The 27,691-nt window shown below is 29.4% G+C and overlaps 2 protein-coding genes across 11 annotated transcripts; one reads left to right on the top strand and one right to left on the bottom strand.

The window, feature by feature from the left end:
• Positions 1 to 52: 52 nt before the first annotated feature.
• LOC130447047 (vinculin) lies at positions 53 to 22,797 on the bottom strand. Of its 10 annotated transcripts, XM_056783661.1 has the most exons (21): positions 22,540 to 22,797; positions 20,712 to 20,819; positions 18,534 to 18,716; positions 17,977 to 18,480; positions 16,175 to 16,254; positions 15,889 to 16,119; positions 14,701 to 14,797; positions 14,281 to 14,644; positions 12,720 to 12,953; positions 12,458 to 12,655; positions 12,311 to 12,402; positions 10,304 to 10,391; positions 10,142 to 10,174; positions 8,803 to 8,910; positions 8,518 to 8,577; positions 6,750 to 6,788; positions 6,476 to 6,597; positions 5,115 to 5,244; positions 4,711 to 4,914; positions 4,617 to 4,637; positions 53 to 3,669 (listed from the first exon to the last, which is right to left on the bottom strand). In XM_056783661.1, the coding sequence occupies exons 1-21, from the start codon at positions 22,594 to 22,596 to the stop codon at positions 3,497 to 3,499; spliced, it is 3,126 nt and encodes a 1,041-aa protein (XP_056639639.1). In that variant the 5' UTR covers positions 22,597 to 22,797; the 3' UTR covers positions 53 to 3,496. The 10 variants fall into 10 exon arrangements, with proteins under 10 accessions (XP_056639639.1, XP_056639642.1, XP_056639640.1 ...); XM_056783664.1 differs by lacking the exon at positions 6,750 to 6,788; XM_056783662.1 differs by lacking the exon at positions 4,617 to 4,637 and having other exon boundaries at positions 22,540 to 22,731.
• A 529-nt stretch (positions 22,798 to 23,326) lies between these two features.
• LOC130447046 (uncharacterized) lies at positions 23,327 to 27,667 on the top strand. Its single transcript, XM_056783660.1, has 8 exons — positions 23,327 to 23,506; positions 23,609 to 23,764; positions 24,332 to 24,505; positions 24,752 to 24,922; positions 24,985 to 25,259; positions 25,960 to 26,066; positions 26,137 to 26,303; positions 26,775 to 27,667. The coding sequence occupies exons 1-8, from the start codon at positions 23,422 to 23,424 to the stop codon at positions 27,563 to 27,565; spliced, it is 1,926 nt and encodes a 641-aa protein (XP_056639638.1). The 5' UTR covers positions 23,327 to 23,421; the 3' UTR covers positions 27,566 to 27,667.
• The last annotated feature ends 24 nt before the right edge of the window (positions 27,668 to 27,691 follow it).

The raw sequence follows: 27,691 nt of genomic DNA, 5'->3' as shown, positions 1-27,691 counted from the left end.
GTGCTAAAGTCAAGCGAAATGACAGTGTAGGTAATTGGAATGAAAACAAGGGTGAGTGTAAATAAATATTATATTTAGTCGCATAAAATTTCACTCCATTATAATAAAAAATAAACAAAATCAATGCACATTGTATAAATATATCTAAGAGCGTTTAACAATTTCAGCCACTTATTTTATTGCTTACAGAATAAAACGAAAACATTTGGCACTATTGCACTTAATTTTCTAGTACAAGGATCTGTCAATAAATCCGCGACTTTTTTATGAATTTCTAATCTCTTGATCGGCCTATATGTCAACAGAAATCTGTCAATTTGTACAAGCTGCTTCGTTTAGTTAATTTTACATGTAAAAAGTGATTTACTGTATTTTCTTTAGGTTATAAAAGCACAATTGAGGTCTAAATATGGTGTTAGTCTCGATTGGAAATTGTGGAAAACTTGACTTAGTCACTTTTGGGCACTACATTTACTGGAAAACTACCACAATGTTATTTGACCGCAATACGTACAAGTTTTCGTAAATTGGGGCCATCACAATACACCAAAGACCAAATAGTATGATTCTGATGGTGATTCAACACCAAATAAAGAGGAAATAAGATTATAAGTCATAGTAGCCCATATTTTTTGGATCTATACACATCAAAAGGTGTAAAACAACAAACGACGAATATTGTATCAATTCATTGGATGGATTTGAAAAGGATAAAAGGACTACTACATTTTGTCAGGAACAAAGTTCTATTGTACCAGGATAATCGATGTATATGAAAATCTACAAATTGATCCTTATTTTCCCGATTTAGTCTTTAGTGACTATTTCTTGTTTCCAAACTTGATGAAATGGCTCTACAAAAGGCGTAAAAGATTTGAGGAAACGTTGGATTAAATGCTTAGTGATTGAAGGAACCTAAATTGGAAATTAATTTTTTACTTTAAAAATCGCCGACTTATGGACTCGTCCTCGTATCATTATCAGAAAAAATTACACATTTGTGACTAAGAAATAGATGAAAACTCGAGAGAATACATGAATTTTGTTGTTTAAGTAACTTGAAAAGATTTTTACACGTTTTTTATATATAAAAAAATTATTTTTAGGTTAATTTTTAATTATTTTCTACCCCCAAACGCAATTTTGAACAATTTTTAACAATAAAAGAATAAATTAAAATGAATTTAAATCTGAGAATATTTCATTCGACCAACGAGATTCATTCCAGTGCTGAATTTTACACTCTACACTAAGAAAACATGAAACTTTATTTCCTTCAATAGCTAATTTTTAATTATCTAATTAAATAGGGTAAAGTTATAGATTTTTGGATAGAAAAAATCGAGAATATTAATAAGAAAGAATTTAATATAATTATTAACTCTTTTAAGTACCCAAGGAAGATTTTGATATAAGATTCTACCGGTAAAGATCCCAGCAAGATTTTAAAGCTGCCCAAAAGTTTAATTTGTATTAAAACATCAAAAACTTCCAATAAAACTCATAAATAATGCATGAAAAGATTTTTTGGTGACCAAAACGTGTTTTTTCATTTTTTTTTTTGTCAAAATCTTTAAAAAGTTATCTGAAATTATTAAAATGTGTAATTTTTCCACAGAAAAAACATTTTATGATAAATATTACGAGTACAACATTATAAAAAAATAGCAATTTATCGGCAAGGCAGCTTCTACATCACTTGTGTATTTAATCTACACTGATTTCGTGCTATGTTAACATTTATCTATAATCTATATGTAAATATATTAATTATAAATATTTCTCGATTGTCAATTACCAAAAAAATAAAACTAAATTGACAAATTAACAAACGTTAATAACAAAACTTCGAAAACAACAAATATTAAAATGCTCATCAAATACTAATTTATTGCCATATCGTATTCGATACTTTTCTCACATCACCTGTAACTGCAGTTTCAGATGAAATGGTTTGATGTAGGAAGAAAAGTGAAAAAACTTTGAAGGAATTGGGGAAACAAAGAAGAAATTGGTACAAAAGGCAATGGAACTTTTTTCGAAACTTGAAAATGTTGATATTGGAAAAGGAACATTCATGGAAAAAAAAATTAAGGAAAAAGTGAATTAGAGGAATTGAGAAAGAAAATAGTTGAAGAAATGAGTACAAGAAGCAATAACAGAAACACAGGAATCAGAGGGATTTGGAGATAAGGGAACGAAAGGAATAGATATAAGAGAGAACTAAAACCACATTTGGCACTTCAAAATGTTGATTCAAAAAAATTAACACGTGAAGAAACAATAATAGAGAAAAATGAAATTAAACAGCTGAATAAGAGGAAATGGGGAAGACTAATAGGAAATGATAACAGAAATTGTTGAAGAAATAAGAGAAAATAGAAGATAACTTGTGTAATAATTAGAAATAAAAAGAAAAGAAACTACTGAATTAGAAGAATTAAAAAAGAATATGAAAAAAATTGATACAAGAGCGACCGAAGCCTTAATTGATACTTCGAAACGTAGAATTAAGAAAAAAGACAAAATAAGAAGCAATATTAGAGAAAAAGGAAACTAATTGTTAGAGCCAGGAACCTTCATCAGATACCGTAGACATTAGAAAAGTGAAACAGCTGAATTGGAGTAAATGAAAATGAAGATAATGAAAGAAATGAGTACAACACAGACAGGAATCATCATCTGACAGTGATAGCAAAATAAATGAGAATAGATGAAGAAAAACAATTGAATTAGAGGAATCGGGAAATAAGAAGTGGATATAAGAGAAATTGGAACCTTAATCGACACTATGAAACGTAGACTCAAGCAAATGGAACACAAGAAGAAGAATAATAAAGGAAAATGAAGATAATCATATGAATTAGAATAGTTGAGAGAGTAAACAGTTAAGGAACTTAATATAAGAAAGACTAAAGTCTTTTTAGCTACTTTAAAACAAATAATTAAGAAAAATGGTAAAATAAGAAGCAATAATAGAGGAAAATGAAATGAGGATGCAGAGCTGTATAAGAGCCATGAAGCTTCATTAATCACCTTACAACGTAGACATTAAAAAATAATAATAACAAAAACAGCAAAATTGGAGGAAGTGAAAACGAAAATAATGAAAGAAATGAGTACAATAGAGACAGGAATCATCATCAGAGACAGAGATAGTGAAAGAAATAAGAATAGAAAAAGAAAAAATAGACAGAACTAATGAAATTTGGATAATTTAGAAGAAGACAATGAAGAAAATAGGTATAAAAGACTAAAAAGTCCTAGACAACTTAACTAAAGGAATTGGAAAAGAAGACAGTGGAAATGGGTATTAGAAAGACCGATACCTGAAAACATAGTAATTAGATAAGTAACAAAATAATAAAATAGAAACAGTTAGGTAAAAAACGAAGTTGGTATAACATTAGCTGTCAATATAAAACAACGCGAGTGTCATTAGCGTATAAAAGCTCATGGGGTAGTTGTCTTCGAATGTATATACTTCGATGAATATTTAAGCGTACGCGTACCACGGTTGTTTTCTCACCCATCTCAGTTTTCCGTGGGTTTGGGCGTGTATTTTAACGCTGGCGCTTTCGGCTGCCCTTACGGTTTCTTTTACGCTCTGCATTAGATTCTGAGCGTTACCCTCCAACATTTCGGTAGCTTCTCGATCCTCTTCTGATCCTGTAAATTGGAATAAACAATATAATACATATCAATTGTTATTGCATCGATCTTTGTTATTATAAAACGTACTGATGAGGCGCAATATCGTCGAAATCGGTTGTTAAAATTATATTTTTAATTATAACTATATAATTGTCATTGTATTTAAAAACTAATTTATTTCTCGTCTTATTTTCTGGACTAAATTTAAATTCAAGTCATACAACTTGGCAACATTGTAACTAATTCTAGGGATAAGGAACGGGATAATCTCTTATAGGTTATGTATTATTGATATAAAAGTAAACAAAATGGATGTTTTTGTCATTATATGAGTGAAACAAAAATATTGATAGAAATGATAATTTTTCCATGTTTGTTGGCTCCCAACTCTATATATACCGGATGAACCAAGAAAATGGAACAAAATTATAATTTTTCTCCATTTTCCATATTTTCTTTGACTCATATATCTATATATACTGGGTGAACAAAAAAATGGACTAAATTATAATTTCTCTTCTTTTTGGGTATTTTGGTTGACTTATACGACGATATATGAGTAAACCAAAAAAAATTACCACAAACACAATATTCCTTGACTTCGGATGTCTTTGTTGCTTTGATGTAGGTCAACATGTAAAGGGCGAACCAAAGAAATAAGTAAAATTATAATTTTCCTCCTTTTTTACGTTTCTCTTTTGTCTCGACCGTAGATTTATAAAGGATGAATCAAGAAAATTGATCAAAATTATGATTTCCATTTTTTTGATGTACATCCATAAAGAGTGAACCCAAAATCACGGATCAAGACGATAATTTTCTTATTTTCCACATTTTGTTGACTTAACATGATCAATTGAATCAACTAACGTCATGCGATGTTGTCAAGTGTAAATTTATTTCTGAGATAATTGGAAATGGGAATTTTTTGTTAAAGAAATGATACTACAAAAATTTCCTACCTTTATATCGTTTTCCAAACTCTGGTTAGCAAGCCAAATGTACAGCAAAACGAAATTAATGGAATAATTCGTAAATGATATATTTCAAAATTACCTTGAGATCCCAGCATCGTGGCTTTAACGGTACTAAGTATCTTCAATTGGGTAGCTATGGTTGGTATTCTTTCGCAAACTTGAAGTAAATTGGTTCTAATTCTCTTATCGGTACATTCCCTAGCTAATTGCTTGGCTATTCTAGTAACATCAGCACTGGCATCGGCTATAGCCTTAGCGGTAGCTATCAATTCTCTCTTGGAACCTAAATTTTGGGAAAATTAGATTTATAACAGAAAAAAAGGTTTTTTTTGAACAAGTAAACGTAAATAATGAAATATTTTTGTAGTAAAAAATTATAGAGGTTAAAATAGTCCTTAAACCAATGTAGGGTGTTTAACGATGATCATTTGGTACACCGTTGGGTACTAAAGATGTGACAAAGGGAAATTTTGTGGTACTAACCTTTATCATCGTTGTGAACAAGTTCCGATAATCTTGCCATGAGTTTTGCCATCCGTTGGGCAGCAGCAATTAGATCGTTGTCCTTCGCAGACCATTGTCTCACTTCTCTATGCAAATTATGGGCTGCCACCTGTATTTAAGCATTTTGTTTGTTTTTCAATATGATTTACCAACCAAATATCACTTTTTATACCCAAAAAATTGATGAACGACGAAATTATGTCAATTTTCATTTAAATCTGGCATAGTAGCAACAAGTTTTCTCAAATTATTATTTTGTGACATGTAATAATAAAAAAAAATCGGAACGTTCAAAAAAATGACGACGCTCATTGATGAAGGAAGTTAATATTGTGAAAATACACAATTTTTTTATTTTTTTGACATCTACTACCTTGAAAAAATCCGCACGTCGTTTATGCCCAAAATTATCAAAATAAGAACCGAAAACACAGACACAACCGATGGTAGATTAGTACAACTGTAATAGACCAGTCAAAGTTGACAGTTTTCGGTTAAAATTGGACTTAGCAACAATTATTAATTTTCTTTATACCTGTATAATGAATTCAATATAATGGTTGATAAATTAAATTATCGCAACTCGTTTTCATTCTCAAACGTTTCCTAAGCCCCTTTTTTAAATATCACAAATATTGTTTCTGTTAAATGCTGTAAATAACATGCTAGAATAAGATATTATACATAAAGTGCTACTACAATGTTTACAAATCTTCTTAAATAAAAAAATACAACTTATTACTTCACTAAATCACCTATAAATAATAGAATTGAGCTAGAAAAATTTAAAGTCGAACATAATTCGACTGGACTATAACTCGAAATTGGTATAGAAGGTCGATATTCACCCTACGCTCCTAAAAATCGAAAATAGGCGGTTTTAAAAGAAAGTAGAGTCTCCTCAAAAAAAATTTCAAGTAATTAATTCAATAAATCAAAACAAACTGGAAAATCGAACACAATTCGACTGGACTATAACTCGAAATTGGTATAGAAGGTCGATGTTCACCGTACGCCTTTAAAAATCAAAAATAGGCGGAAAAAAACTCGAATCTTTAAAATTATATTTTAGGCATTTATGAATCATAACCTTAAAAAAATTAATAATCAAATGTCATTTATAATGAAGTTAATTTAATGAATAATTATGTAAATATTTTTTTTTTCGTCATTTTTACTGCCCTTCCCGTTCATTACAACTTCATTTTACCACCTTCCAATTGAATAATAGATAATCAACAAAAATTAATATTAGAGCTAATCTACGGGGGGTAGGCGATACTATCTACAGCTAATTATACATACGAGGGGAAGTAGAATAGTAAAAATTAAATAATTACCATAATCGGTTGACTTGGGAGCGGTGCCGTTTTGAATACTTCATCTTCATCGTCGGTTTCAGGTGGAGGCGGTCTGACTGGAGCTCCTTCGTAAGGTAAAGGAGGACGCGGCGGTGCTTGATCTAAACAAGAAACCATTGAAAATATAACGCCATATATACAGTGAGATACGTAAACATTCAAACAATGGATTGATGTTAGAGATGGGAATCAAAAAAATAAAAATAACAGATAGCAATACATATTTTTAAAGCTTTATGACAACACGAGTTACCGTCTTCTATTATATAATCGGGAATAAATCTCGATCTTCCTGGATGTGCATGTAAAAATAAAATACGTTCAACAAAATAGACAATACGATAAAATATAATTCCACTATATACACACACATTATTTCATAAAATATCGAAAAGTTGAAATGAAATTTGAGGTTAAGAACTAATAGTGTTTAATAAAGTCATTCGGAAAATTTTTGTAAACCACCTGTAATTTTTTATATTAATAATACACTTACTTGGAAACACCTTTTTGATAAACATGTTAGTATTCGATTGACTCTAGAAAAACTATCACCTAACCTCTAAATTACAATTTTTAATCAGTGAAATTCATCGTATTGTTTTAGTAAACATATTAGAATAAAACAAGCAGTTATTTAGTCAAGCTTCCACCAAATAGTGTTCCACCATTGCTAATTAAATATATACAGTAAATAAACAGTGTTATGTGCCCTATTTACATCTCCAAATGTCCTACTACAACAATGGAGCGATCATGTTGGGTAATTATTTGAAATTATGAAAGAGGAAAAAAGAAATTTGAGCAAAATTTGAGAAATTCTCTTGGAAGGGATGTTTGAGTCGAGAAAAATTAAAAAATATGTAGAATATTACAAAATGGCTTCTAGTCCTGTAATCCCATAATGTCAATGTAAATATTAATACGCTGGGAAAACATTTTTCGAACCAAATGTCTGTCCTGCCCTACTACTTGTCTATGTTATCCAGCGAATTTGTGATGCGACGTTTTCTAGAAATTTCGAGAATTGTGAGGTTCTAGAATAGTACAACGTTGCCAAAATGGATAGTAATACTGTAGTGTCAATATAATATTGCTACTAAATTTTTTGCTTTTAGTATAATATTGAGCCGGTGCGGTTCTGATGTTTGTTTACGTTGTTAAATGACGTTTTCTAGAAATTTCAATAAGTGAGGTCCAAAAAGTATCTAGAAGATTTGATTGTACTACAGAACGACATATAAATAGTACAATGTTGCCAAAATGTATCAAGTTTTTTTTTATATTTCGAGAAACGAGGATTTTGAAGAATCCAAAATGTTCTAAACATGCATAGATTATTAATATAAATAGTAACATACGTCAAAATGACATAATCAAGGGAAATGTTGCTAATATAGTACAAATACTGTGTATAGATTCTCAATTTGGAGCATAACATTTTCAACCAAGCTGGTATGACCCTGGTGTTTCTTTATATGACCTAAAGAACTAGATTTTCTAGGAATTTCAAAAAATAGGATCTGAAAGTATCTAAAATGTTCTAGACAGGCGTGAAACGTTAGATTATCGATTAGTACGACCCTGGTGTTTCTTCATATTGCTTAAAGAACTAGATTTTCTAGGAATTTTAAAAAATATGATCTGGAAATATCTAAAATGTTCTAGACAGGCATGAAATGTCAGATTAACAAACATAAAATTGTCAAAATGACAGGATTATTGTCATCCAAGCTAGTTCGGTGCTGTTTTTGGTTTATATTGCCTAAGAACTAGGTTTTCTAGAAATTTCTAGAAGCAACAACTTAAAATTATTTGGAATATAGCAGTTAGGTATGGAACTAACAAAAATATCGAAACGTTACCATAAGTTTTCCCTTTTTGCAACTAACTACCAACCAAAAGCTTTTTTTCCCAAAGTATTTACATGCTTATCTACATTTTTGGAAATACTATTCTAAAAGGCACAAAAGCGGAGTCCCGGAAAGCGTGCTAATGGAAAAAGGAACATGGAAATTTACCTGTTTCGTTAATATAGTTGGAACTAGCTAATTCTTGACATAGTAAATCGGAATTTTCGGCTAAAAGACGGCAAAATGAAGATATTAGTAGTCGACAGAAGAATCGAGATAAAGAAAAAATCAATTTTTATTTCAATATTAACCAAACATCAATAAAAATTTAATGAATAACTATTGGTGTCGAAAATGTGATGTTTCGTTAAACGTTTGATAAAAATTGAAAATAAATCGAAAGCGGAAATTGAAATGGAAGGAAAAAAATGAGATTAAGTAAGGTTATAATACCTCTTGCCCATTTCGGCAAGGGACTAATACGCCCCTGTTGTTGGTGCGTGGGACTCAGAGTCCCCGATTCCCTGCTGGGCGTTGGTGTATTTCGCAATGGCTCGCCAACTACAAATTGTGCATTAAGAGGCGTTAAAACTACTCAGCAAATTAAAAAAATTGTTAATATTTCAATATATAAATATATACAATTAAATTTCAATAAAAGCATTGTAAAAAAATTTTTTACAAATCAATTGAAAAAATAATAATCTAGAATGACTATTGGCAAATTGGTAGTTCCTTTTATCTTTTTATTATCTGGAACTACCGAAATAGGAGCAAAAGAAGAATAAGAAAAATTAAAGGGGAAAGAAAATTTTGTAGAATCTCAACTAAGAAGAAATGAAAAAACGAACAAAACTATTGAACATAACAACAAAAATGAATTCTGATGAAGAGGAGATTTGGATGAAACGTTTAGAATTAGAAAAATAAATAATGAATAATAAAAAGGAGATTGGAAGGAATAATGCGAAATGAATAAAGAGTTGCCCAAAATAAAAATAGTACCAACTGGAATAAAAATAGATAGGGAATTATAGAAATAAAATTATTTAGGAGAATATTTTTTTCTGGCTGTAATATCCAGAGTTTTGGATTATTTTTTGGGTTGCTAATATACAGAGTGTTGAAATTAAAAAGTATAATTGAAATTAGAATAGATGTATTTATAAATCACAAAGTTTTTATGACTGAATGTTTTTTAAACAAAAATTCACTTGTAACCAAATTTTCATTCCAAATAATTTACAGGAAATGTCAAAAAGTGTACAATGTATCACAAAATTTAAATCAATTGCTTTATATGAGAAAAGTTGAGAAAATACTACTAGATGCAAAAAAATATTTTTGATTTTAATAGTGTTATCAATGTTTCAAAAAAAAACAATATTGAATGAAATTGTACCTGTAAGGCGAAGAAACGAAGTGAATCATTGGAAATAGACGAAGGTACATTTGAACTACTAGAACCGGTTATTTAACTTTTCGATAATTTGAACTATTAGATTTGAAAACTTGTTTTTTTTTCTAGTTATTAATGTACAGGATGTGTTTTTTGTCAATATTAAACAGTATAAGGCACCAAAGTTTTCGTGACAAGTGCTTTTCAGTGAAATTCACAGTGAAATTTGTTTTATAATCAAATTTGAGATATATATATATATATATATATATATATATATATATATATATATATATATATATATATATATATATATATATATATATATATCAAAACAAAGTATTTGTACAATGCTCTATTGAAAAAAAATTCTAGAAAGCACCCAAAGTATACCTTTGTCAATAAAGTAACGGTTTGGTGTTGTTTCTGAAAAAAGAACAATTAATTATTAATATTTTCATCTGTAACTACTAAGCGGGTTATACTAAATTATAGTTAATGTTTTTAAAAGAAAAAAATATACAAAAACAATCTGTTTTTCCAAAAAAAAATTACCTAAATTCAATGAATTTATGTCGGGTAGTGGTGGAAGATCTGGATTAACTTGAACGGCCTGACGAACTTGTCCAACGGCGTTCAACAACTAAAAATATAAAAATAAATATTGACCATGTTGTATAGAGTGTTTGTTAGGTTAGAATTTTCTTCTTTTCCCCGTATATAAATAAATATGCATTCATTGAATATGTTATGTTCTGTATTTAAGAAGGATGAAATGGCTAGAAAATTAGGAAACGTTTGACTACTCATTCTATTAATTTTCACGATTAGAAAAAAAATATCACTGTTTCAAAACCGTTGGGAACTAAAAGGGTACATTTGAACTACCACAAACGTTTATTCACTTTATGTGATGATTTTATGAAAAAAAATAAATATTTAGAATTATAAGATGATATTTGAAGTTAACAAAAATTAAAAAACAAAGAAAATTTATCAAAAAGAACAATATTTAATTAAAATGTTTTTGTAAGGCGAAGAAACAGAATCATTGGAAATAAACGAGGTACATTTGAACTATTATCGTCGAAATCATGAAGGAATGATTGTAATGTAATTATCCAACAATAAAAATAGATTTTTTTAAACTTCAATTTTAGATATAAATAATTAGAAAATAAGAAAAATTATAAATATTTCAAAATAAAATGTAAAAAGTTTCTCAATTTAAATATTCTGCAAGACAAACAATATGGTTGTTGAAAAAATACCGGCTACATTTGAACTTCTAGAACCGTTAATTTATTGTGTATTCAAATGATCATGTGATGATTGTTGAAATTAACAAAACATATAAAAATATATTTAGTTGTAATATTCGGTCATATTTTATACAAATTACTAAGTGGAACACTAAATCTATATGTATATGTATATATTTCAACAATAAACAAGTTACATTTGAATTACCACAACGATTTATTCGCCATTTTTAAGAAACATTCAGCTTCAAGGCAAAAAATATCAACCAAATAGAAAACCAAAATCCTTCTATAGAAACGGTACAGAAAAGATGGAAAATTATTTGTATCATTCTCGAATGACAATATCGTGATGAATAGAAGGAAAGCTAATACTTTTCTAAATAAAAGTGTATATCTAAGACGAAGGAACAATGAGTATTGTTGAAAATAGAAAAGGTACATTTGAACTACTACAACTTTTCTAATAATTTCTGTATAAAAATTCTACTTTAAGAAAAGAAATTTACAAAGTAATCGTTGGAACACGAGCTTGTTCTGTACCCAAGAAAAAATCTTTTCATAGAAACGATAAAGAAAAGCTGGAAAAGTGTTTTTATCATTCTCGAATGAAAATATTTTGATGAATAGAACCAAATTCAGTATTTTTTTATTACCAGACTATAAACTCATTACGTAAATTATTAATAAGGGATGTAGACATTCAGCAAAACAAATTTTATACAAATTCCCAACGGGATACTTTATCTACATCATTGTGTCTTTTCTCATAGTCTCGGAATGTCAAACTGGACCATCCTGCTAAGAAAAATCAAATAATTTTCAATTTTTATAGTGACAACTTCAACTTATAGTGAATATCTTACAGTTTTATTGGAATCTGAATAAATAGTTACTATCTTTGAAATTAGAAAAGGTACATTTGAACTACCACTAATTTTATTTACTTTTTTTCGATAATTTCATAAAATATTCCATTTATTTAGAATTAATAAAGGATAATTGTCGAAATTTACAAAAAATAGGGTAATATTTTTTATAGATAATTAAAAAAAAGAAAGTTAATAATGTTTCAGAAGACAACCTAATAATTTTCTTAATAAAATTGTACCTTTCAAGTGGAGCAATAATGAGTATTGTTGAAAATAGAAAAGGTACATTTGAACTACCACATCTCTTTAATAATTTCTATACAAAATTCATCTACACCGTTGTATCTTTTCTTATAGTTTTTGGATGACATCCCGCTAAGAAAAATCAAATAATTTTTGTTTTTACTGTGACATAGTGAATATCTTACAGCTTTATTGGAATCTCTCCACTTGGAAGCAGCGTTAGAATCAGCTGGATTAACGGCAACCAATTTAGCATCTTGCACCATCGGTGGAACAGCTAAAAACAATAAAACCATTAATAAAACACTCGAATAATATTTTTATCTGCATACCGCTTTGTAGTAGATCAGAAGCACCGTTAACGTTCTCTATGAAATTAGGATCTTCGGAATTGTCGCTTTCCTGTTTAGCCACAAGGAGAACTCTATTAGCCAATCTGGCTATCGCAGAAGTATTATCGACCATCTTCTGCGGTTGTCTATTCTTTATGGCTTCTTCACATAAGAAAGTGTGTTTCTTCATTTGCTCCTCTAAAAACAACAAACGAAATTTTGAGTTTTTTCGAATCTGAGTTTTGTACGTTTTCATATTTACCTGAGGCTTTGATGAAGTCGCCGGAATCGGTGGCTTCGTCGCATAAATTACGAACTTTAGTTAAAGTATCTGCATATTGTTGTCTTAGATTTTCGAAATGTTCGTCGGCGGCTTTAGACGTCGGATAATTCATACGGATACTTCCAGCGGATATTAATTGGGGAGTTAGACTTTCGACTTGATTGGCGGCGCATTGGAGGGCTTCCGCTAATTTCTTATTACCTGAACTTCCCCCTAAAAAATTTAGTTGGTTAAGTGGATTGCAATGAATTTATTTAAAAAAAAATTAATATTTTTCCTTTCATATACAACTTCTTTTTTACTATTTTCTATCTATTTCTATCAATTATGTTGAATTTTGTATCATTTATCGCTTTCTTTTCATTTTTTTTTCTTTAGCTGTTCCTATAATGTCTACTTTTTCCGTTTTACTGTATCAAATTATTCTATTTTTTGTTTCAAGTCTATTATTATCTTTCGTTTTTGACATTTCTACCTAATTCTTCTTTTTTTATATTAATTTATCCTGTTTTCTATTCTGTGTCTAATTTTATCATCTATTTCCAACATTTTCATATTCTTTTTCCTTTTCTTTATGACATTGGTCCCCTAATTCACTCTCTTTTCATTTAACTGCATTTATTTATTCTTTTTTTTTGTTCTATGCCTATTTTTACCATCTGTTTTCAACGTTTTCACCTTCTTCATTTTCTTCATGACATTGGTTCCCTAATTCACTCTATTTTTCTTTTTCTCTAATCCATTTTTATCGTTTTTATTTTTATTCTTCATTTCTTCTGTTTTCTATTTATTTTTATCTTTATGCCCCATTTTTGTATCATTTGCATCATCCTATCGCATTACTGTAGTTAATTATTTTTTTTTTGTTAAATCTTCTTTTTTCCCATTTATTATTTATCTTTTTGCCAACTATTACTAGTATTTCTTTATATATCTTTAGTATTTCAATTTATACATTATAATACTTGTTTCTTGTATTTTTATATATTTATTGTTGATCTTATCAATTTCTGTCTTCTACCCTTTTTATTCACTATTTTTTGCATATTTCTCTTCGTTTCTTCTCATCATTGCTCTTCTATTCTATCTTTCGACTAATTTCGCTGTGTTTCATGTCTTCTATATATATTTCTGTCATTCCCATTATCCACTGAATCTCCTTCTTCACTGTTCTTCCTCCAAATTCACAGTTTTAATTTATTTCTTCTATTTTTTGTTTCATAACTATTTTTATCTTTTTCATTTCACTTTCTCTTCTATCTTTCGACCTATTTCGCTGTGTCTTATGTCTTCTATTTTCTCTTCTCCACTTTCTGTCATTCTCATTATCCTCTTAATCTCCTTCTTACACTGTTCTTCCTCCAATTTCACCGTGTTAATTTATTTCTTCTATTTTTTGTCTTATAACTATTTTTATCTTCTTTATTTGACTTTCTCGTACATCTGATTATATTTCTTTTGATATTGGGTTTCTTTTCCATTTAATTTGAATCTGTTGTGTACCTACAAAATTTAATTATCAATTATTTTGTATACAAACCTGCTGCTACCATTTTAGCTGTCTTAACTGCTCTATTCGAGAACTGTTGTAAATTAGCTGCTTTGTCTGCGAAGTTCTGATCCCTATTTGGTGTACCTTCAGGTGCTAAAGTCGCTTCCGTGAATTGTTTCAACGGCGATACAATATCTATGAAATCTTCCACTACTCTATTAACGACTGCCTGATTTATCTTTTCTTTCAGTTCGTGTAATTTCTGCGAAAGGTGTCTGGCTACTTCCTGCGCTTGGGGGGTATTACCCAAACCCTGACGACATAAATCGGCCAAGTGATGAGATAAAGTATCCACTTCGTCGCAGAGTTGGAGGATTTCGGCCTTTTGGACTCCTGGTAAACCATCGGCGACCTTAAAAAAACGAAATTTTGAAAATATTTCACGAATATATTAAATTAATCAATTACTTTTCTTCCTTCTTCTACAATTGCACTTATTGCTCTTTGTCCGAGACCTTTGTCGTCATGTCCTGGGTTCGATAACCATTTTCTGGCCTGCTCTAACCTAAAAACACATTAACTGTAAACAAACACTCATATAACTCCATTTAACATTTCTAAAATCACCAAATTACTATGTCTTCTTTATTTATATCCCAAATACCTCCTTCTAGTACATAATCATCTAATTCTATATTACAATCTCCAGATTTCTTTATCTTATGTACTCTAGGCTTTAAGAATGAAGTTTATTTGTCTATTAACCTAGAATTGTACTTCATACTTCATCTAATCTTTATGGTCATTTTGTTTGACTTTTACCACAATAACCAGACCACAGTGCACTCTAAGCAGTCTTTTTACTTTTTGATTTCTTCCAAAAACTAGTGGATCACCATAATTTTCTTCTGAAAACTCCTACCGTCTACTCCTACACCTTCCAACATCTTTAATCCATTAAAAACCATATAGATTCTATCTCTACAAGTGCACCTCTTTTCGAGTCTCCTTGTATGATATATCTCCATAATTAGGCTCTAATAATTCTCCATCTAGGGCTGTTTATCTATTTTTAATTTGTTTATTACATCACCTTATATGAAAATGTATAAAAACAGTAGATTCGATAAGCAACAAGTTGTAACCTTATGAATAGTTCAAATGAACCCTTTTGCAAAATCCAATTTATAACATACTCAATCATTTTTACAAATTCAAAACACAACCACACAATAGTTCAGATTTTACTCCTACATATCGAGTACATTTAATGCTGCCTTTTGATTTTTTTCAAAAAGTAGTAAATCACCATAATTTTCTTCTGGAAACTCCTACCATCTACTCCTACACCTTCCAGCATCTTTAATCTATCAAAAACCAGGTATATTCTATATCTATACATGCACCTCCTTTCTAGTCTTCCCTGTATGATATATCTCCATAATTAGGCTCTAATAGTTCTACATCTAGTGCTGTTCATCTATTTTTAATCTGTCTATTACATCAACTTGTATGAAAATGTATAAAACCAGTAGATTCGATAAGCTACAGGTTGTAACCGTGTGAGTAGTTCAAATGAAACCTGTTGCAAAATTCAATTTATAACATACTCAACCTCGATATTATTAAATATCATAAATTAATTATTTAACTCACCTTCCTTGTACAGTATGAGCAGTCTGTTGTAATCCAGTCTTATCCACAGCCACAACGGCATTCATAACTGCTTGCTGTAAATCTCCTAATTTATCCCTGATTCCTCTAGCTAATGATTCGGCTTGTGGAGTCGCACCTTTACCGTCTTGTCTCAATTCACATAAAGCGTCCGTCATGGTGGTTAGATCAGAACAAATTTTTTTAATCGAATGAGCATCTTGCGGAAGACACCTGAAATGTAATAGTTCATTTGGGCAACTGTTCGTTTGCAATATGGAAATGTTACCTGTCTGCTACTTTTTGGGCAGCATCAATAATCTGTCTGAGAGATTTTTCACCTACACCGCCTCTAACAGCAGTAGGGTCCTAAAGAGGGTTTCCGTGTCAGTAAATGGTTCCAATATTCACAAAATTGTTAGATGTTGATGTATGTTATAGTGAAATAATGAATAGTTTTATAGAAATGCACTAAAATAACATCAATTTGAATTAAGGATGTTTCTAAATATGACAGAAAAACTGTTTTCAGTATAGAACACCCAAAAAGTTTCTTTGTTGGGGTAATATAGTCAAAGCTTGATTTTAAAGAATGTATCTATGAAGAAAATAATGAGGAATTTACTGAGGGCGGTATCAAGTGGGCAGTAAGATACCAAAGTAAACATACCAAAAATTGGAGCTTGAAAAATCAAAATTAAGTTTGAAATTTTGTAACAAAACAAATAAAACTTGTAGTAAAATGAAAATTGAACAATTTATAAGGAAAAATGTCAAAAATTCATGGTAAAAGCTTAAAATACCATAAAACAAGTATTTAATAAAGTAATAAACAAATATTGAATAAAAATGGTATGAAAAGATTAAAAATAATTAAGTAACATCTAATTAATCCTTAAATGATATCAATTTGAATTAAGGATGTTTCTAAATATGACAGAAAAACTGTTTTCAGTATAGAACACCCCAAAAGTTTCTTTGTTGGGGTAATATAGCCAAAGCTTGATTTTAAAGTATGTATCTGTGAAGAAAATAATGAAGAATTTACTAAGGGAAGTATCAAGTGGGTAGCAAGATACCAAAGTGAAAATACCAAAAATTGGGGCTTGAAAAATCAACATTAACTTTGAAATTTTGTATCGAAACAAATAAAACTTGTAGTAAAATAAAAATTGAACAATTTATAAGGAAAAATGTCAGAAATTGATGGTAAAAGCTTAAAATACCATAAAACAAGTATTTAATAAAGTAATAAACAAATATTGAATAAAAATGGTATGAAAAGATTAAAAATAATTAAGTAACATCTAATTAATCCTTAAATGATATCAATTTGAATTAAGGATGTTTCTAAATATGACAGAAAAACTGTTTTCAGTATAGAACACCCCAAAAGTTTCTTTGTTGGGGTAATATAGCCAAAGCTTGATTTTAAAGTATGTATTTGTGAAGAAAATAATGAAGAATTTACTAAGGGAAGTATCAAGTGGGTAGTAAGATACCAAAGTGAAAATACCAAAAATTGGGGCTTGAAAAATCAACATTAACTTTGAAATTTTGTATCGAAACAAATAAAACTTGTAGTAAAATAAAAATTGAACAATTTATAAGGAAAAATGTCAGAAATTGATGGTAAAAGCTTAAAATACCATAAAACAAGTATTTAATAAAGTAATAAATAAATATTCAATAAAAATGATATGAAAAGATTAAAAATAATTAAGTAACATCTAATTAATCCTTAAATGATATCAATTTGAATTAAGGATGTTTCTAAATATGACAGAAAAACTGTTTTCAGTATAGAACACCCCAAAAGTTTCTTTGTTGGGGTAATATAGCCAAAGCTTGATTTTAAAGTATGTATTTGTGAAGAAAATAATGAAGAATTTACTAATGGAAGTATCAAGTGAGTAGTAAGATACCAAAGTAAATATACCAAAAATTGGGGCCTTAAAACTCAAAATAAACTTTGAAATTTTGTATCGAAACAAATAAGACTTGTAGTAAAATGAAAATTGAACAATTTATAAGGAAAAATGTCAAAAATTGATCAAAAAGTCGAATTTAAATAACACAAATTGTACTTACAAACAACCAATCATTAGCGGCGTTTATTTTGTTGACAATTGCATTTTGTAGCTTCTTCAAAACTGTAAGATTATCCAAATCTGATTGTTCTTCATCGTAGCTAGTCAACTGTAAAACTCTGATGATTTCATTAATTTCGTCAGTCATCCTTTGACACAAATAATTCCTATTTTCAGCTGCTTCTTCGGCGCCTTTTCCACCTTGAGACACTATGTGAATGTAAATTTTCATCGAACAGATCAATATCGGTGCCAATGTTTTTATTTGTTCCAAACATCTTACCAGAATTTCAGAATGTACCTGATGAGTTAATTCTTTTTCTCTAGCACTAACTTCTCTAGTAACTTTACTAAGACAAGGGCTTAAGTCTCTTAAAAATTGAACGAGTTCGTCTAGAGTTTCGATAACTTCAGCGACGGCGAGGTAATCGAGAACCCTGTGGCATTCTTTGATGATTTTTCTCACTTCCGATTCGTCAAAACATAAAAGTAGAGCTGAAGTTGCCTGGAAAAAAAGTTTTTTAAACACAAGTCGATTGAGAGGGAAAGTAGACGTACTTGTAAAATCCCGCCGCTTCCTTCAATCAATCGTTTTCTTGCCGGAGACGAGAAGGGATCTTGTTTAAGCATATCACTAGCTTCTTCCAATAGCTTGGAAGAGCGCTCCACTCTGACAAGAGCTGCTGGCATATCTTGACGTAAGATGGCGTCATCTGAGCTGTTGATTGTTTCGCGACCAACCTTATATATAAAAATACAAGCTATTTTTTCGGAAACTATTATATTGGGTCAGATAAATCACCTATAATCTGATTGCTGATCCCAGCCCAGGGCAAATATATGAAATCGCATTATATAATTAAATAAATTATGATTTACAAGAAATTTGGGCGTTTAATAATTGTTATTGAACAATTATCAACGATTCATCCACTCACTGTTCATGAGAATTGAAAGTAGACAGCAATTTAAGGGGAATAAGTTCAAAAAACCATAGAAAAATGAAAAAATCCATCAATATATCGCATTTACTATCTGATTTATCAGGGCAGAATGGATTACGATCAGTTTCCGAATGATGATCTGGTTAACCCGATCATAGTTTGTGAAAAGTTTAATTATAGAGGTACATGTCTCAAGGTCGAGTTAATTCATTGTTTTCTCTATGGTATTCTAGATGGGTCTGCTAACATAAATAGAAATTGCAAAAATGACGTTTGAATAAGTATAAAATTACATGTTAATGGTGCATTAGTTCTGGTTGTTGATTTTGAATAAAATCTTTCCTATTACTCTACTAATTATAATTTATTCTATCTGTTTATTTATTCTCTAATTCTTTGAAAGAAATGGACGTTTTACAAGATGGCTTCTGATTATAAACAATCCTAATTTAAGATCTCAATTTTATGTTTCAGTCAGCCATTTCAGTATGTAATCTTTTATTAGGAAAAATGAATTTTTTTCTAAAAAAGTTATTATCACATACTTATAAATCATTTTTTAATTTTTTATTTTGGTAAAATTAGTCTTTAAATTTACTTATTTGTACTAAGGTTTGAATTTAATCAGAACAAGACATTCTAGGTTCATTCCAACTCGTCATAGAGTCGTCCTTGGTACGGTAAGATTCTGCGCAATAGAGATTACGTTAAACGAACGATTCTGTTTTGTGTTCCGACCGACTTGTACAGTTACAGGAACTGTCATTTAAACGCTTCCAATAACCGTTCAGATTAGCAGATTGGAGCAAAGCTAATAGTGAACCACCATCCATGAAGAAAACACTTTGTAGCATTTACATCATGGAACCATCTAAATATAAGTGATCTGGTCACCCGTCATAAATAACAAAAGGAGTGACACTTGAAGTTTGAGTCCCATGAATTATAAAAGAATATCAATAATTTATATTAATCGTTTGCAAAATTAAAAGTTATGAAAAATATATAATAATACTTTTATTTTACTTGGTGCTTTTTGTATTTTGACTAATTGTATAAATAAATAACAATATTTTTACTATAATGGAATTTTAAGATGGTTTAGTATGAAGGAATTTGTGTTTACTGCAAACCATTTAACAGAAAGTAAAACTCAAAATTGATATTAGGTACTACTATTTATTATTATTATTAATCATATTTTATGAAAATTAATGAATGAAATACGAAGTCACATCCTTTTGTACTGATAATCGTAAAATATATGATAATGATAAAACAAAAAATATGATTCAATTATCTATAATAATGACTAATCGACCACTAAATCACATTAAAAGTGTTATAAATCATTCCAAGAAATGTTTTTTATCTTTAAAAACGGAGTAGTGGAAACGAAATAAATATATAAAGAGTTGCAAAGGGGTTTCCCCCCGTTTTCCCTGAAAACTGTCCACAAATGTTCGTTTTAATTTATTCGGGAAGTCTTATAAAGCGAATAAATTATCCCCATTCGCATTAGAGTTGAAATAATATTCATTGTTATGAATTTGGAGGTTTATAAAGTAGTTTTTGAAAAATATCAGTTTGCTAATATATTTTTTATTTATTTAACTTTCAACAATGGATCATTTGATTGAAATCAATTCAGTAGTAAACAATTTCACTCAATATTAACGAAATTTACTGTCAAATGAAGTGATTGAAGAAAATTGTGGAAACATGTTATTTATAGTAAATTTAAAATGCAAAAATTAATGGTTTTAGTTTGAAAAAAATTGATTTTCATTACCTTGACCAAATTAAATACAGCATTGCTGACTGATCTAACTGGTTGTTGAAGGTCGGGCATAGGTATACCATCTTCAGCTTCTTCGTGGAGAATTACCAATTTTGAAACCTGAAAATGAAATTTCCTAACAAATTTTTTATCATACGACTCCTGATTTTCGAAAATTCTGAAAATATTCGCCTCGTTTATGTAAAATTTTCGAATTTTTGTTAATTATTTTTTTTTTATTAACTAGGTCGTAAAACGTAGAATTCATAATTTCATACTTATTTTCGAGCGTACGTTGTTGCCATATCGCAAAATTTGGTCAATATTCCAACAAGTTTATTGTCCGTTATTTCCGATATTACGAAATCTTTCATCGTTCTGATTTTTATCTGCATACATATAACCTTCAAAAACACCCCCCTGAAATTTCAGCTCAATGCTCCAATTATTTTGGCGCCAGTTTCAGAAAAACCTGAATATAGTGTTATTCCGAAAAATAGAATAAAATAATCATATAAATATGAAAACATTTTGAATAAAATTGATTGAGAAAAAAAAAAAGAAATTAAAAAAATTCGAAACTAAAGCAATTTTTGTCTATTCACGAATTGAAAACAAAAAAAGATATATATAAAATCAAATAGCAAATATTTTAATACTTTTTCTATTAATTCGAAGTGGATTTCTAATTTAAACTAAATACGTTTCGAATTTTATTATCAACTGGCAAAATCTCTGGAATCAACGAAAAACTTGACTTATTTCATAAAAATTTTGGACCAATACCAAGCAGAACACAAATTTGTAAGTCTCAAAATATATTGAACGAATTTCACCAAATAAAATCTTAGTTATCCACTTAAAATATCCTTTAACCTTATTTTTGAGACAATTAATACAAATACTAGTTTTATATGTATAATGAAAACCATTAAAATGTAAAAAGAAAAATCCTAACCTACAAAACTGTAAAATTAATATTCAGATGTTTTGCCGCATAATACTGTGCATTATCGATTGAAGACGTTCTAAACCTTAAATAAAATGCAGAAATTGAATAAAGGAGTAGCCTATCTCGAAAGAAAAAGCGACTGAACCAATGATATTGGGTTTACAAAGTTTCTGCACCAAACTTCATATTAATGTTAATGGTTTTATCAAATTTCTAGTTTCCATTAAATAAAAAAGGACTAAATTATTTATTTTCAATACAATTTAGAATTTAAGAGGCATTAAAAGTATTAAGATTATAAAATGTAAAATATCCAAGATTTTATTGTAAAATTTCACAATTTAACACACCGCTTTAAATGTGACAAAAGTAGGTATGTGTAGGTGTCTCAATGAAAATTACCATAACTGTGGGTTTAAAACGTTTCATATTGATTAACAATTTATTGTAAACAATCTAAAAAGGATTCCTGACCTTATTTGGTTTGGTGAAAATGTACTTAATACAAAATCAGTTCAATTTCATTTAAAAAACAAATGTTCATTACTATGACTGATGGTTAAAAATAATGTTTTATATTCAAGATCATGACCATTAAGTAAATTATTATATTGGCCTCGGTTCGTGAAATAAACAATGTTTTTGGAACTTGGGCAACGCCTACATCAGTTACATTTAACACACTATTAAAAAATAAATACTCATTTCTTTTTATGAAATTATCTAAATATCTTTAAAGATCGTAATTAGAAGATAAAAGTCTTAATTAGAACAAGGATAAAAAAACAAAATGTAAACAATCCATAACACAAGTATGACTAAAGTTTCTAAAAATACATGACAATAATAAAACTTGGCAGTAAATTTGTAAGGTATAAGGGTCCTTACCTGTTGTGCAACTGGATCTAAAATAGATTCAATCGTTTTTGTATGAAAAACTGGCATTTTAAATTGTTGTACGTAGATTATAACACAATAAACATAAAATAAAAATTATAACAATTCGAAAATTTGAATTTATATGCAGACTCAACCAACTCTCGCGAACTTTTAAGGAGAGATTAGATATGTCTCAAGACTGTGATAATAAACATAAGAAAACTAAAGAAGTTATTTATAGATATTATAACCCTACCTTTCTTTAGCGCTATCTAGTAACTAATAAAGAAAGTATTAAACGTCATTTAAATATGGAATCTACATATCGCAGATTAATACATATCATATAACGCTTCCAGATGGCGCTAATGGTATTTGATACGTATTTATATTTCTTATCTTTCTAAACAATAATTCGTTTTTCATTACCTCCCACGTTAATATTTGACGCAATTCTATTTTGATATATTTAGTTCTTATCTAAAATAGTAAAAAAACTATAAATCGACGAATTTTTCTGAAAAATGTGTTACCAAGGCAAAATATGACAGCCAAATTGTTTATAATTTATATAAGAAAAACCATTATTAATAAAATATATTTGGTGGATGAATAATAAACAATATTCATAAATGACAATTATAATCTTACTTATATAGAAATGAGTTATCTATTTACTTAGGTCTTGAATTGATATTTCTCAGAAATGATAACTATTTCTTCGCAAAATGGACCCTGCTTCATTTCAAACTGTTATTATATATTTTTGAAATGATAAAGTTTTTCTCCTTCCGCTTTTATCTTGCTGGAACATCCGTTGGATAAACTGAAATTTTAATACGACTCAGTTCTTAGCAAGGTTTTAAAAATTACAGATTTGTAAATTCAACAATGCCGCCCAGTTTTATACGTATTTTTTGTTATTTAGGAATTTTCAGTGAAATATTTTTAGTTCCGGTTTTTTCGAGTATAATAAGTAAGTGGCTATTATCAAAATTTGAAAATTGTGTTTTAAATATTTTGTTTTAATCATAAATACTAATAGTAATTATTATATAAAAATTGCAACCCTTTATAGCTTGTCCTAAAATTCATCTTGAAAATGGTACTGTAAAAAGAAGAAATAGAGGAAAAGTGGTACGGTTTTTCTGTTTACGAGGCTATTTATTAGCTGGAGAAAGATACAGTACATGTATCCGTGGGAAATGGGATCCGGAACCTCCCAGATGTGTTCGTAAGTATACAAAAATTAAATAATATAAATTTAACATCAAATAAATCATATATTTTATATATAAATGGAACCATTTCGATTATTTTCTAACCTCAATTTCTGATTAATATTTTCATTTGATAAAACAAAATTTGTTAAAGAATAAATAATTTGACAGATGACATATTAACAAGTGAAATGAGGGACTGGCCTAATTTTCGAACATTAGTATTTCAAGTTCTGAAACTTTTCCGTATATTTTTGATGTAATATTTTCATTTTTCCAAAATTTTTGTTAAACATTATTTAACTTAAACAATTTTCATAATTCAAATTATTATTTTCAAACAAAATTCATTATACTTCAATATTATTTATAAATCCCGTGGCGCCATCTTCTGGAAAATTACCCAACGTTTTATAGTACTCTTCCCTCTACTGAATATTCAATCACGATTATAAAGAGATAAATATTTATATACTTTATATACATGAATAAAGTAAAAAGAACCTAAAATATGTCCTTAGATATATACATGAACAGTTTTTATGTAGCAATTTTCAAAACAAAATTATTTTTAAATTGAGGTCCAACTTGTAAAGCTGTCAATCAAAAACCTGGTATCGAAAATCTTCTAATCTATCCAACACACAGTGGCGCCGTTCAACATTTTTTTTGTAAAGCTGGGTATAAGCTAAATGGAGCACATGATGTTTATTGTGATGGCGATAAATGGAGTGATAATATGCCAACGTGTTTAGGTAAGTATTGTTTTATCTTAGGTATAAAATATTCGATATAATTTTGAACTGCGCCATCTATATTCTAAACTGCGAACCAACAGATTAGTTGAAAAAATTTGCTCGTAATAAATTTATAGAGGTGAGATAATAGATTGTTTGAAGAACTGTTAGTGATGCAAGTGGAAACTTCCACCTTTACTTGTGTAGATGAGTTTTGTTTTTCCCAATAACGGTTTAGAAAGATAAATTAATGATGATTTTCAGCTGTAAATGAGAAACCTAAATTAAGTTGTGATTTTGAAACGACCGATTTATGTGGTTGGACACATGATTTGAATCATGATTTCGATTGGCGAAGAGAAAATTTCAAAACTCCGAGCGGAAATATAGGTACAGGACCAAGTTTCGATCATACAAAAGGTCCAGGTCAAAATGGTGAGAAAATAATTCACCAAATTTTTCTAATGAATATAATAAAATATTAATTTTGGAAATAGGTTATTACATGTACATTGAATCATCGTCTAGAACGGAAAACGATACGGCGAGATTGATTTCCCCCGTATATGATACTATAAACGAAGAAATTTGTTTCGAATTTTATTATCACATGTATGGCGCTACTATTGGCACTTTACGTGTTTATTTGAAAACAATTAATCAAAGTTGGAATTTACAACCGGATTCGGCGTTTTTCGTCAAAAAAGGAAATCAAGGAAACATATGGTATCGAAGTTATCACTATTTGGGAAATATAACGAATTCTTTTCAGGTGAATATACCTTAAATACTTTATAAAAAAGGTGTCAATGACCTTATTTGTTGTTTTAAACACTGTTGCAAGATTTAATATTGTCAAAATCCCATAATTGTCACGAAACTTTTCGTTTTTTTGTTTTTTGGTTTTTAATTAACATTTTATAAACAACTATTCATTATTTTAGGACATATAATTAATTAGTATTCTGTTTACAACATTATTATTATTATTATTTAATTTTGATTTATCATATCATTTCATTTGACCAGCCCGAAAAAAATTACAACATGGCAACACTGTATATGAATGACCGTCTCGAGCATAGAATTCTAAACAATAACATCGGTGTTGTCAAATTTAATCTTGTCTAGTTCCTGCAAGCGTGTTAAAATTTTTTTTTGTGTTTTCATATTTATTTTTTTTTTCATTTTATAACTAATGAATAATTATTCTAGAATAAATAATTTATTATTATAATATCGAACCATTGTTATTATTTTCTATTGATAGAAAACAAAGAATACAATATAGTATTTTGCAATAATAAGAAAAACGTAACAACGTGGCAACGTTGTAAAACATCTGTCATATTATCTTTGTAAAGCTATCGTAAATTTTATGACATTGGAATGAATGTATTAAGCGCTGTTTTATAATATTCTACTATTGTTTTAAATAATTCAAATAATTAATCCATATATTATTAATTCAGATAGTAATAGAAGGTATTAGAGGAAATGGTTACGTAAGTGATATAGCTATAGACGACGTTAAAATAATTCCTGGTTGTACAGCCGAAGACGAGACAACTACCATATTGTAAGTTTCCCTCTATCGACAAACATGTTTTCTTCATTTTTATCATTGTTTGTGTAAACTCATGTTTCAGAGACACAAGTACTTACAACGAACTATTTCCGACAATTGACAGTTGTGAGAATCGATGTGATCAAAAAGAAAACGAATCGAGTAGTTTCTATCATTTGAGATGTGATTGCGATCAAGATTGTGGCGATAATAACAGATGTTGTCCGGATTTCTTCGATTTTTGTTCAGGTACTTTGTCGTCATCCATTTTTATTATCGTTCTATCCCTTTCTTTCTAAAGCGTTCTACGCAAATTCAAAATTATTTGTATATGAAATAGAGTTGGATCAGTTATTTCTAGCAGGTTTGTAACGTACAACTTTAACTAAACTGTCAGCTATAAAATTCAACTAAGGAGTATTTAATATTGTGAACAATAGAATCAGGACACGCGGTGACATCATCTATATAACCTAAAAGCTCTAAATTTAATTCGGTTCCAGTTTAAACTAGTTAAAAATACAAAGAAGAATCAGTTCACGCGATGACGTCATCTATATAACTTATAAACGCGAAATTTACTTCAGTTTCAATTTAAAATATTTAAAAAAGTGAATAAAAGAATCAGGACACGCGGTGACGTCATGTATATAACCTAAAAATGCAAAAATATTTGACATCCAACATTCGTAGGTTATTTTTTTCTGTTTGATTTTCTAGGAATTTCTGACGATGGGGAAACCTCGACGACAGATGTCTTAACAACGGAAATTCATACAACTAAAGCATCGTTGCCAAATAGGCATGTCGAAACAACGGTATTAGTAAATAAATCCACTACTGTATATTTATTTCCCACTACAAAACCTACAAAAAAACTTACGACATATATCCCAAAAATTCCGAAAACCACAAAAAAACTTACAACTTATATACCTAAACTTCCGAAACCCACTGTATATCTGAAAACTCCTCCGCCTCCGGTGATATTCAGAAAAACAACATCGACTCGAAAACCTCCCTCTACAAAGTCTACAACGTATATTCCTGCTAAAACTTTGCCGCCAACTCCCACTAAGCAATCCGTAACTTTGGATATCGTCGACGTCGTCGATTCCGAATTGAACGACGAGATCGACGTCCCGAAACCGACGAATAACGACGAACCCCTTTACGAGGGTATAAGCGTGTCGAAAGAATACATGTCGGACGAAATCGAAAACGGCGACGATGCTCCTTTCACCAGCCACTTCGACGAATCTCACAAACTCTTCAGTCAAGTACAAGAAAAACAACCGAATACTCATTTAGTTATTATCTCGATCGGTATATGCGCCGCTATAATTGTAACTAGTGCGTTAGTTTTCGTTGCCGTCAAAAGATATCGCTCGTCGAGAAGAATAATTCATTCGTCGAACGGCGAAAGTCAAAGTGATGTCAGATATTTGACAAGCGATGACATTCTCGATCTGTCTATAGCTAACAATTATGAAGAATTATTGTTAAGTTAATTGAGAGTTCTGTATTTTTATTTCAACTATTATTGGCTGATAATAAAATAAAATTTTTATCTTGAAACGTTTTTGTTTTATTCACGGGCTCTATTCTTTGTTCGAGAAACTATTTAAAAGAGCTTA

This window comes from Diorhabda sublineata, chromosome 7 (genome assembly GCF_026230105.1).
Source record: "Diorhabda sublineata isolate icDioSubl1.1 chromosome 7, icDioSubl1.1, whole genome shotgun sequence".
In the NCBI taxonomy this organism is placed as follows: domain Eukaryota; kingdom Metazoa; phylum Arthropoda; class Insecta; order Coleoptera; family Chrysomelidae; genus Diorhabda; species Diorhabda sublineata.
Note: the sequence above shows the minus strand (reverse complement) of the source record. Positions and strands in the feature narration are given on the sequence as shown.

What these genes read in the sequence shown, in the direction of transcription:
- LOC130447046 (XM_056783660.1), top strand. Translation starts at nt 23,422, where the DNA reads ATGCCGCCCAGTTTTATACGTATTTTTTGTTATTTAGGAATTTTCAGT. An exon ending in TAATATGCCAACGTGTTTAG is followed by an intron (nt 24,506 to 24,751) that starts GTAAGTATTGTT and finishes GATGATTTTCAG; the next exon opens with CTGTAAATGAGAAACCTAAA. An exon ending in AAAAGGTCCAGGTCAAAATG is followed by an intron (nt 24,923 to 24,984) that starts GTGAGAAAATAA and finishes TTTTGGAAATAG; the next exon opens with GTTATTACATGTACATTGAA.
- LOC130447047 (XM_056783661.1), bottom strand. Translation starts at nt 22,596, where the DNA reads ATGCCAGTTTTTCATACAAAAACGATTGAATCTATTTTAGATCCAGTT. An exon ending in CTGTATTTAATTTGGTCAAG is followed by an intron (nt 18,717 to 20,711) that starts GTAATGAAAATC and finishes TTTATATATAAG; the next exon opens with GTTGGTCGCGAAACAATCAA. An exon ending in TTGTAGAAGAAGGAAGAAAA is followed by an intron (nt 14,645 to 14,700) that starts GTAATTGATTAA and finishes CGTTTTTTTAAG; the next exon opens with GTCGCCGATGGTTTACCAGG.